Source organism: Drosophila takahashii, chromosome 2L, assembly GCF_030179915.1.
Source record: "Drosophila takahashii strain IR98-3 E-12201 chromosome 2L, DtakHiC1v2, whole genome shotgun sequence".
Classification (NCBI taxonomy): domain Eukaryota; kingdom Metazoa; phylum Arthropoda; class Insecta; order Diptera; family Drosophilidae; genus Drosophila; species Drosophila takahashii.
In genome coordinates, this window is record NC_091678.1 from 31,071,663 (window position 1) to 31,086,713 (window position 15,051).

Genomic DNA, 15,051 nt, shown 5'->3' on the forward strand with positions numbered 1-15,051 from the left:
AATTTTTTAGACCATAACCTTAAATTTCACACTTTCCTATCGTTTGCAATGGGGGCTAAGGAAGTAAGGACTTTTCTGGCCTTAAATTATTATCAAAATAGAGAAGAAATACTTAGCTTTGTAATTCACTAACTTAAGTGGACTTTAGCGACTTTAAAACGAAAGTTGCGCTACAACTTGAACAAAAAGTCGCACAAATGTAGAGTAAATTCTTTCCTTTGCACTTCTTTTTGAGAACTGTACGATATAGTCGTCCAATTTGTACGAAACTTTTAATATTGCTTTAAAAACTGACATAATTGCTATTTCTATAGTTATGTGCATTTATCTCCAAAAACAGCAAAGTTAATTTGATCGTTTCTATGGAAGCTATATGATATAGTTGTCCGATCCGGATGATTCTCATATAGAATATGCGTGGGGATAAATAATGGCGACTGGTACAGTTTCAAGTCAATAACTTTTGAATTGACCGAGTTATTAATTTCGGCCAAGAAAAGTGGTCAAATGCCCCATAGTGCTATGCCAAAAAAGCGGACTTTTCCCCAGTAGTATTTTTACGTGTATTTGTTAATAATATTTACAGTCGAAGCATTGGAATTAAAAATTGTTAAAAAGCGTTCCGGTTTCCCGCTTGGCCGAATGTAGGCTTTAGGTATCCATGTCTTGTAACCCTGTCTTCTGAAAATATCAAAAATAATAAAGATATGATATTAAATGCTGGCCAAATTCCAGTGGTTCTGGCAGTTAAATGCAGGCCAAAATCCACTTGTTTTTCGACTTCCCGCATTACAGAATTTCCACACGAACTCAGTTATGGTTTTCCTCTATTTGCAATACCTGCTTTTTCACACCCTCCCAGTTTTAGTTTTCCGCTCCTTGCAATATCTGCTGTTCGACACCCTCCTAGTTTTGGTTTTCACTGCTTTGCAGTATATGATTTCCCACAATAAAAATACATTTTTTCATGTAATGTGTACTTATTAATTATATTTACAATCGAAGCATTGAAATTAAAAAGTGTTAATGCTTGAAGCATTCCCAGTTTTTGCTTGGCCGAATGTAGGTCTTGGGGATACCTAATGCGTTATGCCTTTTAAGCCATTCATTCAACATTATTTATTTATTTATTTTATAAGTCATCCCAACGCTACAAGCTTCAAGCTTATTATTAATGCGCTAGTCACAAAAATGTATCAATTAAGGTAAACATATTTAAACTTATTATCTAATACAGCACTTATATTTAATATTTAATATTTAGGTCGCTTTAAATTTATTAGTTTTGTTTATTATGAAATAATTATAAAAAAAAAACATTTTTAAGGGTTTAAAGAATTTTAACTTTTAAGGTGTGAGATCAATTTTAATTTAAAATGCGTTGCGCTGCTTATATTTTTGATGCTATTAGGTAGCTGATTCCATAGTCGAATAGAGTAGGGGAGTGTAGGGTAAGGTGACGAACGATTCGTTTTTTGAATGTAACTTTTGTAAAAATCAATATTTTTCAAAAGTGTAAACGAAGAAAGTTGCTAACATCTACTGAGCATATCCCTGTAAAATTCGAAATTCGAAATTCCAATGCAGCTAAATCCCACAGCGTTTGGCGTGAACCGTACTTTTTTTGCACTTTCAAAAGTTGTAGGGTAATGTGGCGAACGATTTGTTCTTTAATGTAACTTCTCCAAAAATCAATATTTTTAAAAGTGTAAAAGCAGAAAGTTGCTTACATTTACTGAGCATATTTCTAAAAAAATTTGGATTCGAAATTTCAACGTAGCCAAATCCCACAGCGTTTGGTGTAAACCATCCTTTTTACAAACAAAAAAATACATTTTTTATATATTATTTACGGAAAGGTTATTTTCGATACGGAAAAGAAAGAAGTAATAAGATAATACCCAAACTTACAAAAAAAAAAAATGGTCAAAGTGCACATTTTTTTAAAATTAAATTAAACTGACGTCACTATTAAAAACAACAATAAAACTGCAGCAGTAAATGTTATCTGTTATTATTATATTTTTTTTTACAAATAATCAACGATAACAGTTAAAATTCTTGAATAAAAAAAGTTCGTCACAATAACCTACAAAAAGTTCGTCACGATACCCTACAAGGTAGACTTGGAGCAAAAACGGTGTCACTCTCAAACGGCGCAAAAGAAAAAAACGCGAGGTAAAACTGTTAATAAAGATCTCATGTATACGTGCATATATTTGCCTGATTTTATTTTCCACTCATCTTTGCTCTGGCACTGCTGAAACACAAGTAAATTGAATGGGTTTGCTAGTTTGCGCACCACATTTTTAGCGAAAATTACCTCACGAACTGTAAATACATTGAAACACGATAAGGGGAGACGACTACATTTATTTGGAATTTTTGTCGTGACGTCATATATGAGATTCGACGAGTTCGTCACATTACCCTACTCGTCAAATTACCCTACACTCCCCTATACAAAAAATTGTCTTTCTGATAGCAGAGACCTGTGCCCGACTGAAGTGATATTGTTTACCCTTCGTGATGTTGTAAATTGTAATTTTTCGTATAAGTAGGATGGTTCTTTATGAATAATAATTTTGTATAGGAGAAGTAGTACTCTAAGTTGTATCCAATCCATTAAGCTTAGGTCAAAGATTTTATATGTAAAGTTAGAAACATGGTCCGCCCTCCGTAAATCAAAGACAAAATGAACGACAGTGTTCACAGTTACTCTAAGTTTATTCAGGCTGCATGAGTCACAGTTTGCAAAGACGGTAATAGTCTAGAAGAGCGGCCTGAGCACCAAAAACCGCGAAAAAATTACCCTCGATGGACCGCGATTTCTTAGGAATTTACGTGCAGAAGATTATTTGCGGAAATGCATTGTTCTCTTGTAATTGCATTTCAAAGTTGCGTGTTTTGCTATAAAAACAAAGTAGGATTTTCTAGGATTTTGAGGTGTTTTGTGTCATTTTGCTATAAAAAACATATGGGCTTTCCGTTTGTTGTCAAAATAATAAGCGTTCGAAAAAATTCGACAAAAATGTGAAATTGTTTTTATAGCAGGCCAGACCCCACAACCGCGAATTAATATCCTCGATGGACCGTGATTCCTTAAGAGCTTGGGCGACCATGGATGACCAACATATACATTTTTAAGATGTGTCTTAAGAAATCGCAATCCGAGGAGGATCAACCTTAGTCTTTATCAGTACCTCCTTATACTTGTAACTTATTTGTAATAGTAAATAAAATGCTATATAAAACTATGGTTAATGATTGGACAGTAAATATTTATTTATAAAAAATGCTGGTTAGTGGTACAGATTAAGCCTATTCTTTTTCATTGTCCGTATCGGTGGATTCCTGAAATTTAAGATAGTTAATTGTTAGTATTTAAAAAGAGATGGGAAATGCTAAAAAAGCGCCGGAGGCAAAAAAATTAAAAACAAAAAATCGCGCGATTTTTTTTTTTTAATTTTTTTGCCTCCGGCGCTTTTTTAGCATTTCCCATCTCTTTTTAAATACTAACATCGCGTTCAGGATTAAACAATTCGCCCATTGCTGAGAAAATTGCATGGAATCTTGAGGTGTGGTTTGGGTGCCTTTTCAAAAAAGTGAATCGCGCTAGGTACCCTTGGTAGTGCTCCGTTTTCCGGCCATAGTGGGGAATGTTCTCCTTTAGATCACGCCATAGTCTCTCTATTTGCTGTGTATTGGCTCCCGTTTCAGGGTCGACGAAGTTTACTGAGTGATTAACGGTCATGTGAGAGTAGTTCGCATCCTTTAAACCATTGTATGACTTCCAGCAGTCGGATATAATTCTGGTTCCATTGGCGATGTTGGCCTCTATAATTGGAAGGAGCGTTTCCTGGCTACGGTCCTCCACAGGCACCAAAAAAAAGTCACCGGTTTCTCTGTAAATTCCTCCGAAAACCCACTGGCCATCCACAACGCGACCGCAATTATACTTGCGCCGGCCAATTTTGGTTTCGTCAATTTCGACGGTTAAACCGTCTCCACCTATTATTTGTTTTGCGTTCTTCTTCGTCCAGCTAAGATAAATTTCCCGAAGAAAATTACTCCAGTCAACCACCGTCTGTTGGGACCAGCCTAGTTCTTCCCGAAGGAATGAGATTGTTGAACCCTTCATCTCCCAAGCCACAAAATTACAGGCCTGTTCAATGCCAACGTGGGACTTGCTGAAGAATGTCCGTTTGATGGCGGATTCCTTACAAATATAATTTAAAGCAATATTTTGTTCAAATTAAACAATTGTTACCTTAAAGGAGCATTGAACTTTTCTTAATTTCCGTTTCTGTTGATGATTACTTATCATCCTGCGGCACCTCCAAAATGGCGTACTAATCGGTCTCTTCGCATTGAAAGACAATGTTGCGGGATTACTGCAGTTGGGACAGTCCTTGCTCTTTAGAACAACTCCATGTCTCTGCAGAAATGAAAACACTTCTTCTTCGTCCATGGCAAGAAAGTCTTTATAAGAAATAGTGCACCCGTTGCAGGAATCCATAGTAAACAAAAATCAAAAGTGCAATTTCTGATTAAGCAACAAAAGCCTACTTGTTTTTTATAGCAAACCCATAAATTCATAGAAAATGCTCATTGTTTTTATAGCAAAATGACACAAAACACCTCAAAATCCTACTTTGTTTTTATAGCAAAACACGCAACTTTGAAATTCAATTACAAGAGAACCATGCATTTCCGCAAATAATCTTCTGCACGTAAATTCCTAAGAAATCGCGGTCCATCAAGGGTAATTTTTTCGCGGTTTTTGGTGCTCAGGCCGCTCTTCTAGACTATTACCGCAAAGACTTCTAATCCATAGAAAAGTTGTGGAATTATACAGGTTTTAGAAATTAGTAGACGGATGTTTGTGGGCAGAAAACGTTTTGATAATGACAGAGATCTTAGTGTGCCATAGGTCTTACTCACTGCCCTTGAAATATGGTCATTCCACACCCAAAAAAAAAATCCTGAGTGTCAATTTAATAACTGTGGGTTAAAATAACACTGCCCCTAGGATCAAATTTTTGGGGTCAATTTGCTCCCAAATGAGTGTCAAAAGTACACCGCGTTTTCAGAAAAATCGTATTTGATACTAAATAGTGTCATTTTGATAAAACTAGGTTCACTTCGATCCCAATAATTATCATTTTTGATTTTCGAAGTTCGAAGTTCGGCGATGTTTTACTCTAGTATCGATTTCGTTTATACTTGTCAAGAGTTCGCTCGCGCGCAAAATGGTTCGATGGCCCAGTTGGTAAGGCGTCTGCCTCTGATGCGAGAGGTCCCCGGTTCGAAATCCAGATAAATCAGAGTAGGTAAAAAGTTTTTAAAATGCAAATGTATCATTTTAAGAACAAAAATGTTAAGTTGTGTTAGATTACTGATAAAAAAAAAAAAATAATGGTGTTGCGAGCGGGATTCGAACCTCGTTCCCCCGAGCACAAAATAATATCAGAACCTAGCGCCTTGGCCCCTGAGCCACGCCCATATTAATTTTTCCCATGGCAGAATGGTTACAGGAGCTTTCAAGCAAATGTCAAATTTTATTTAATACTAAGAAAATGACACCGGCTAGTGGCTCTTTGACACCAAAAAGGGTCAAATTAATATTTTCGAAAGTATTAAAGTGACACCAGAATAGGGTCAATTTAATGACGTTCGGATCAAAGATTTTTTTTTTAATACTTAAAGGTAGTATGTTTTCAATTTTAATTTTTTAATTTCGCACCTAAAAAAATTGTAATTTACTGTGTCGAATGCCTTACTATAATCAAGTAAAACTAAGAATGTCACATTGGAAGAATATATTTGTTCTCGTATATCCTCTGCTATTTTTAAAATGACGGTAGTGCAGCTCCTGTGTCTTCTAAAGCCAGATTGTTTATCATTGAGCACTTTATTGTCTATTACAAAGTTATTTATTTGTGCCGCCATTAGGTTTTCGAACATTTTGGACAGGTATGGGAGAATTGATATGGGCCTATATTCTTTATTTTTCTTTGGAATTGGGTGAATCTTGGCAAGTTTCCAGCTGTCTGCAAACACGGATGTCAAAATCGCAGTATTTAAAATGTGGGTGAAAAATACAAGTATTCGTGGGAGTAAAATCACTATAAATTTTGGGTTAACATCGTCCAATCCGGTAGCACTCGATTTAATTTTAAGAATACATTCAAGGACATCACATTGACTGACACACACAAACCTAAATCTATTGTCACATATATATTCAGGTACTTGTTGTTGGTTCAGGTATATACTATCAGTGACTTCAGGAACATTGCATTCCGCGAACTCCCGATTCAAGGCATCTACATCTATATCTTTTAAAAGGGTAATTTTTTTTTCTCTATATTCCTAAACTTTTTATTCCATGTTTCGGTCGATGAATTTGTATTATAAAACTTGCGACTGTAAAAGTTAGATTTGGTCGAATCGAATAGGTTTGTTACATTCTTTCGTAGCATTTTAAAAGTGGTACACAGCGCTGAAGTCTTGTTTCGTTTTCACTTGTTATATGCCTCGTTGCGCTTTTTAATGGCTGTCTTGATTTCAGAGTTAAACCATGGTTTTTCGGATGCCCGGAGGATTTTACTTCGTACCGGCACAAATTTATTATAAAGGTAGCTGATATTATTTTGAAAAAAGGTCACTTGTTGGTCTACTGATGGTAAACTATAAATATCGATCCAATTGCACAAGTCAAATTCCGCGCCTAGATGGTCATAGTCTTTATTTTAAAGTCCCTAAAAATTATTGTTTTGTCAAGAACTGGCAAGTCAAAGTTATACGTCAAGAAGATTAGGTCATGTTTAGAGAAGGACGGCACAATCAATTGGTCATAAATAACTACCTCTCCAATGTTGGTCACAAAATATAAATCTAACAGTGTGTTGCGCGATTTGGTGAAATGTGTTGAAAAGGATGAGTTCACCAGGTTCATTCCTAGTGATTCAATGCTATTTTTCAGATGGGTTTCTCTTAGGACATCACAATTAAAATCACCTGCTAAGATGATATTACAGTAATTAACCGAGATATTTGACAGCAAATTGATGAGATCATTGTAGTTGACATTAAATATATAACAAAAGGGTCTTTAGATCTGAAAGCTCAAAATAATTTATACATTTTTATGTGTATATTTTTTAAGTATATGAAAACTAGCTATAACAAAAAAACGCCAGAAATGAAACTTTTTTTGAACTTTCACAGACTGTACCTCTGTTAATGGTGACCCGATTACAACGAGTAATAACTTTTCGGAAAGGCTCATCAATTGCCTTTTAAATCGTGTAAGTTACAAGTTTATTGGTCTTTGGTTTTGGTTGGTTTTTGAGATCTGTTAGGTTTTATAAAAGAAGTGCCGAAAATCTGGATTTTCGCGAATATCTTTAGAACGGTTCTTTGGGAGTTTTTTTTAATTTGTTCAGCGTGATTAGCAACTCAAAACTAATAAAAAAAATTGCTCTCAAGGCTTACCTTTTTTTGCTGTAAATTAGTGTTATTAAACGACAACATTTATTTTATCACCTTCCCTTTTTCTTGTTTTTTAGATTAAAATTGACTATTTTCACTTTTTTCAACTTTTTGCACGATGTGACCGTGCATCGTATATTTGATAATACCCACATTCCAAGGAAAGATAATAATTGGTCATCATTTCGTTTTAACTTAAGGTCATAGTTTGCCCGCAAAGAAATATTTCGTTTAAATAATAATTTTCAGGGACCGAAATCATTAAAGGTTACGTATATATATATTATTTAGTATTGTTTTTAGTTGTGCCGTCAGCTTAATTTATTATTGAAAAAAAAATTCACATTGACCAATTAGTTTTTTATTAAGTTTTGGCATTATCTATTACTTCTTTCTTTTACGTATCTAAATTAACTTTTCCGTAAATTAAATATATTATTTGTTTGGAAAAAGGATGTTTCACGCCAAACACTGTAAGATTTGGCTACGTTGGAACTTCGAATCGTACTTTTTTTTTTTTTTCGCGCGGAGTTCCACGGCCACACTTCTCGCCCAACCGACCGAGGGGCGCTGCCGTGTATCGTACGGCACGATTCGCGAGATGATAGACGCGATGTAGAAAATAAAAATATAGTTCGAGGAAAAAAAAGTAGGATCTAATTCTGTGCTAGGAAATTTAATATTAATCGTTTTAGGAGAGGCAGAGAGTCAGAATTTGATATAATAGGATAAAGTCTATTATAGTCAGAACATAGTACTCTGAAAGGTTCATGCATGTCAAAAATTAAGGGAATGTAATTTCTAGTTAATCTACTTGGAACAAAAAAGTTAAGTCTTCCAACCAAGTCGGGGCTATCAATTTCACCTCGAATAAGGTTATAAATGAAGACAGTTCCAAGCATCGTTCTACGGTTGGTTAGGGAGGGTAAGTTAATTAGGAGTAATCTACTAGAATAAGAGGGTAAAATGCGGTTTGCATCCCAATTTAGGCGCCTTAAGGCAAACAGTAAAAAGTTCGGATTCGATACGGTCAATATGAATTCCGTATTGGGGACTCCAGACGGGTGATCCATACTCAAGTATCGGCCGGACGAGCGAGATGAATAAGGTCTTAGTAATATAAGGATCATCAAATTCCTTACACCACCTTTTAATAAAGCCAAGCGCACCCCTAGCTTTATTTACCATGGATGAAATGTGATCAGTGAACTTTAGTCTTGGGTCCAAAAGAACACCAAGATCATTGACTAGGTCTAATCTGTCCAGAGTGCTCTCACTCAGCGTGTAAATCGCATATTGAGGAGTAACACGACAAAAAGTCATCACCTTACACTTAGAGCCATTTAAATTCAGCGAATTGTCGGAGCACCATGTTTGGAAACTATTTAAATCGGATTGTAAATCAGACTGGCAAAAAGTATCCTTGTACTGCAGGCATAATTTCACATCATCAGCGTACATAAGTACACGAGAATGACTTATAACTGATGGAAGGTCGTTTATGAATAAAGTAAAAAGTAGCGGCCCCAAGTGACTCCCTTGTGGGACACCCGAGGTAACCTGGAGTGTACAAGAAAGACAATTTTTAATGTACCCTTTGCGTTCTGCCTTTTAAATAATTTGAGATCCATCTCAAAAGATCAACTGGGAACCCAATTAAATCGAGTTTTCTAACCAGTAGTAGGTGGTTTACGGAGTCAAATGCTTTACTAAAGTCAGTGTAGATGACGTCTGTTTGAAAATAGTTTTTGAATCCCTTTATCACAAATGAAGTGAGCTCCAAAAGGTTAGTAATTGTTGATCTACGTTTCATAAAACCATGTTGACATGGAGATATAACTGACCTACATAAGTGCTGCAAATGAGGTGTAATAACATTTTCAAAAAGCTTCGGGATAGCTGACAATTTAGATATGCCTCTATAATTGTTTGCTTCCAATTTATTACCTTTCTTGTGGAGGGGAATCACAAACGATTCTTTCCACATAGAAGGAAATTGAGACGTTTCTAAAGACAAGGTAAACAATTTGAGAAGGGGTTTGCAAAGGGCTTCCATCAGGACCAGGTGAATAGACAGGCTTGACTTTTTGGAGATCAATTAATAGGGCGCTTTCATTTAATGTGGGACAAAATATTAAGTTCAACTTAGATACAGTGTAAGAATAAGGCCGTGTACAGTGAGATGAAGGAGAATATGTCGTTTAAAAAAACTGAGCAAATAGATCGGCTATTGCCTGATCAGTTGTTGCTGTCATGTTTTCAAAAGATAGCGAGGAAGGATAATTTGTGGATTTACGCTTAGTGTTAACAAAATTGAAGAACTGTTTCGGATCCTGAGAGAATTGGATCTTACAACGGTTCAAATAATTTTTGTAACACAGAGCGTTAAGCACGGTAAAACTAGACCGAGCGCTTAAGTATCTAGAAAAAATAGATTGAGAACCGGTATCTTTATATTTCCTATAGAGTCTGGACTTTACGTTTCTTAGGTGTGTCAGCTCTTTACTGAACCAAGGTGGTTTGGTGGAGACTGACGGATAGTACAACGGAACACAAGAATTAAAAAACGAATTTACTGTTGAATAAAAAATATTTATCGCATCATCCATATTATGACATGAGTAAAGATCGGACCAATCAAAGGCAGATAAATAAGAGTTTAGCATGCAAAAGTCGGCCTTGCGAAAACAAAGTAGTCGCTTAGTAGACTTCTCTGATTTTGCATCTATCACAGTACCAGTGTCGATTGAAACCTCAAACGCCGGATGATATGGATCTTCAGGTTGAGTAAGAGGTGCTATCTTGGATAGAAATACGCGGTCCGGATTTGAAACGAAACATAGGTCCGATAAACGACCTAGTGAATTTTTAATATTGTTAATTTGAGACAATGACAAATCTAGCAAGCCTTCAATAAAGTCATGCTGGGCTAGTGGAAGTAAAACATTTGATTGTTCATCTGTTGACCACGATGTTCCCGCACACAAAAAAATTTGCTTGGTAAAATTGACCAACAAAGATAGTTACGTAACTATTAAAATAGTTACGTGTACTTTGTTTTTGCTTTGGGTTTGTGTCTTTGCTAATTGTGTGTATTTTGTTGTTGTGAAATGACTATTTACTTAGTAGAATTGACAATTTTGCTGGTTGGGGCCTGTTTGACAATTATTACAGTTGATTTTACCAAGTTTTTTTTTTGTGTGCGGGATATTAAAATCTCCTAGAACTAAAAGTTGGTCTGTATCGGTCAGTTTGTTCGACACTGACTGTATGGCAAAAAGATGATTTAAGTAGTCTGGAAATTCAGATGCAGGCGGTATATACGAGCAGGTGATATATATAAAACTACCGGGAAACGACAGCCTTACACATATGAACTCTATATTATAGAATTCTTCAAATGTGACCGCTTCTGACGTGAGAGTTGAGTTCACGGCAATTAAAACACCACCGCCTCGTCTGGATGGACGGTCATGCCTATAGGTGGTGTACTTACCAGGAAAAATTTCGGAGTTTAAGATCTCCTCTTTTAGCCAGGTCTCTGTAAATACAATAATATGGGAAGCAAAAGAAAGACTATCCGAATACAATTTAGATAGCTTACTGCGCAAGCCTCTCGTATTCTGATAGGAAAGAATTAAGCTAGTTTTTAGTTTTTTGAAGACGAAGATAGGGTAGAAGATGAAGATGAAGATGCCGCACTACTCTGGCCTTGATTGGGGAGTCTAGTCTGCACGGGTCTTTTTCTTTTATTTGTACTCCTAGTTTCGAACTCCTTTACCACCATAAGATCTGGCCAGAAAGCTTCTGAGCAAATGGTTGAAAAGAGATCGTTCGGAACAAAGATCTTAAAAGATGAGGTGTCCCTCGCATACGTGAAATTAAACTTTTCCACTTTAATGTTTTTGGCATTTGTTTTGTGCTGTATATAGTCCAACACCTTGGATGTCGTTTGGTCAGGCGAAAGACGAGAAATAAATATTTGTTTTTTGGGTTGAACCACTGAAAGAGCCAACTTGTGCCGGTAGACCAGACTCAACATTCCCTGGAGGTGACAAGTTATTAGTAATGGGCGGGGCAACAGGGGGGTCTACTACGGATAATACGGATTCCAATTGATCCAAATCTTTTTTAGCAGCTGATCGTAGCAACATTTGGGGATTTGCTACGGTCGACAGCTGATTCGTCGTGGAGCTCTGTTTATTACTTTCCGGGAATTGCGGGGTGTTTTCCTTAGGCTGCCTGCCACTAGTGGCCTTTTTGCGCTTTGGAGACTCGTCAATTAGCTTAAGGCTATTAAATTGAGAGTCCAGCGCTGAGAGTAAATCATCCGCTCGGCGAAAACTATCTCTAGCAACACCAAAACTATTGATTAAACTCTTTAAGCCGCCTTTGGTTTGGCGCATAAAAGATCTCATCTCTTGCGCAACTAGAAGACAAGGATCACAACAATAAAGTAAATTGTGACCCTTAGCAAGGTCATCACTGGTTCGGCCAGTATAGCCGGCACACTTGGTATGAGCCATTTTTTCACACAGGCAACAGGTCAGTTTTGACTGATCAGCTCTGATTAATTGATGGCAATTATTAATAGAGCAGACAAAAGTATCCATAATTGTAAATATTTTGCCCACTGTACCAAACAGAAATGTAGGGACCGAAATTTGCGAACGAGCAGTTAAAAGTACCGCAAGAGCACCGACTCCGTACGCTTTAAATTTCGAAAGAGGGAAAAGTAGAGAGAGAATGCGAGAGTGCGGGAGAGCGGGAGCGTAAGGCAGTTATTGCGAATGCAGAAAACAACAACACAAACTGCACTGTAGCTTTTACCGCACAAAGGAAAGGCAAAAGAAATCACAAAAACAAAAAACACAGAACACAATATTTAAATTGGAAATTGTTTTAATGAGATTGTGCACAGAATAGAGTAAATTCACTCGCGAAATATAAGAAGTAATATGATAAATCAAATTAGGGACCGAATATTTAAGTTTTAATTAAAACCGTCTAAAGGTAAACACAAAAACAAATAAAAATTCGGAGCGCGAAAAAAACACAACCGTTCACTTTGGAAGTCAACCGTGATTTTGATTACAAAAATATGCTCAGTAGATGAGTCAAAATCTCCCAAGTGGGCCCCCCCGATCCAAAGGTCAGATTTTCGTCAAACTTTTTTATTTATCCGGTTCACAACGACAAAAAAAACCTCATTTGAACGGTTTTGAGAAATTTTAAGTTTCAACGGAGTTATAGGGGTCAGAAAATACCATTTTTGGCTCTTTTTCAAAAAAGGAGCTATTACTCTTTATACCCGTTACTTGTAGAGTAAAAAGGTATATTGTATTCGTGCGAAAGTATGTAACAGCTAGAAGGAAGCAATTCCGACCATATAAAGTATATATATTCTTGATCAGGGTCACTAGCCGAGGCGATATAGCCATGTCCGTCTGTCCGTCTGTCTGTCTGTCTGTCCGTCCGAATGAACGCTGAGATCTCGAAAACTATAAAAGCTAGAAGATTGACAATTTGCATGCAGATTCTAGGAGTTCCTACGCAGCGCAAGTTTGTTTTAAAATGGTGCCACGCCCCCTCTAACGCCCACAATTTCGGAAAAGTAAAAATGCAGTTTTATTGTGTTTATCACTACCTATCAAAATGTAGAAGACATTTTTAAATCGGACTATTCGTTAAAAAGTTATGCGCAATCAAAAATTTTATATATCCATCTCTACAAAAGCTAGAAGGTTAAGATTTTCCACACATATTCTAAGGCATTTATCCCCACCGGCCCCAAAAGCTCCAAAATTCTAAATTTTTACTTTTTTACTTTCTCCGCTTTTTCTTCCAAACCAATTGATTCTCTGAGAGTCTTGGTAAGCAATCCTGTTAGTTTTTTCGATACCTTTCGATTGGTGTATCACTCATTATGATCGGACCATCACAGCAGATTTTCATTTCTTCGTGTATACATAGTAGTCGCCTTCGCACACTCTCCTTCTGCGCTTCGTAACTACATGGACTGCCTTCCATAGTGATTAATATAATCCGCGCATTCTATTCTTCAAAAGCCTAGAATTCTTAGGAATAAGAAAATATATTTGTGTGGATCATACATAACATAACCGAAGAAACCTAAAGATGTAGAAAAGCATCGATGTAGAAAAGCATCGATACTGACCGGTTGTGTTTTATCTATGCTCTTTAAATCGTGGTAACACTGAACGTATATATTCCTAAAATTGGAAAATATCTTTCTACACACAAAAAAATTTGCTTGGTAAAATTGACCAACAAAGATAGTTACGTAACTATTAAAATAGTTACGTGTATTTTGTTTTTGCTTTGGGTTTGTGTCTTTGCTAATTGTGTGTATTTTGTTGTTGTGAAATGACTATTTACTTAGTAGAATTGACAATTTTGCTGGTTGGGGCCTGTTTGACAATTATTACAGTTGATTTTACCAAGTTTTTTTTTTGTGTGTAAACCCCTGCTTAACACTTCACGCACCGTATATATACATTACATCGCGCCAATAAACATATTTAATTGAATTGCAATTCATCTGCTGTTGTCACAAAGGGCTTCGCTGGTGCTTTGTTTTTGCTATCTATCGCCATTTGTCGCGTCTTTTCCTTACACCCGCTCGCCAATGTCTCTCTCAAGTGTCCTAACGGTCCTCTCTCCGTGCACTTTTCTTTGAGCGCTTCGCCCCACTAATCGCCTTGCTTGCTCTGGATCTTCGAATTGGACTCCCCGAACCGTCGGCTCTATCGTCGGCTAACGGTCCTCTTATCGTTTACTTCGAATGAGTCGCCTTTTTCATCGCCTTGCTTGCTGCGGATCTTCGAATTGGCTCTCCGAATCGTCGGCTCTCCCATCAATGTATCTGCCACTATAGGGATGTATCTACCATGATAGGGAAGAAGATTTTCGTCACGGTCATGAATTGGTTTTACTCCGTCCCCGAAAATGCATAACGCGCCTAAAGAAGTTTCACTTAAAAAGGAAGTGCCCCAATGTCGGCTGGGGATTAACAGCTGTATTTAAATACTAGCAGGGTGCCCGCAGCTTCGCTTGCGGATAACCCAAATATCTAAAGCTACTTTTCATATGAAATAGTTTGCAGTAGAATTATATAATTTTTCATTTTAGAAGTTAGTTTAAATTTATTTGTAGTTTTGGATGAAACTTTTATTAACCCTCATTTCCACACCACCCGGAGGTAGAGGATTCGGCGCGTTTTTTTAAACATGGTTTCCCCTAAATAGGCCTAGTCCACAATAAAAGTTCAAATATTTTTAAAAGTTATTTTAAAACCTCTCTGTAACATTTTTTGTTTGGCCATCAGGAGATAGGATGATTAAGCTCTTTGCTGATCTAACTCTTGAACAGGCCACATAAAATTGTCCATGGGAAAAACAATCGTCCCTAAGATCTAATCCAGCTACTTTCAAAGTCTGCCCTTGTGTGTTATTTATTGTAATGGCAAAACACACCTTTACAGGAAACTGTAGACGTTTAAACTCAAATGGTAAGTTGGATGACGTTAGAGGA

At 36.7% G+C, this 15,051-nt stretch overlaps 2 protein-coding genes across 12 annotated transcripts in view; one reads left to right on the top strand and one right to left on the bottom strand.

Annotated features, from left to right (window-relative positions):
* The window catches only part of LOC138914670 (uncharacterized), a 184,402-nt gene extending 171,818 nt beyond the window's left edge, over nt 1-12,584 (bottom strand). Inside the window, exons 1-5 of one of the 6 annotated variants that reach the window (XM_070219446.1) lie at nt 11,102-11,415; nt 10,994-11,038; nt 4,271-4,438; nt 3,521-4,219; nt 699-3,354 (exon numbers count right to left, since the gene is read on the bottom strand). In XM_070219446.1, the coding sequence (XP_070075547.1) occupies nt 3,322-3,354; nt 3,521-4,219; nt 4,271-4,327 (789 nt within the window). In that variant the 5' untranslated portion in view covers nt 4,328-4,438; nt 10,994-11,038; nt 11,102-11,415 and the 3' untranslated portion in view covers nt 699-3,321. The other 5 variants (XM_070219441.1, XM_070219440.1, XM_070219437.1 and 2 more) reach the window with 5 other exon arrangements.
* LOC108054886 (uro-adherence factor A) overlaps nt 1-15,051 on the top strand; it is a 234,497-nt gene that overhangs the window by 66,922 nt on the left and 152,524 nt on the right. The gene's annotated exons all lie outside the window — the stretch shown is intronic.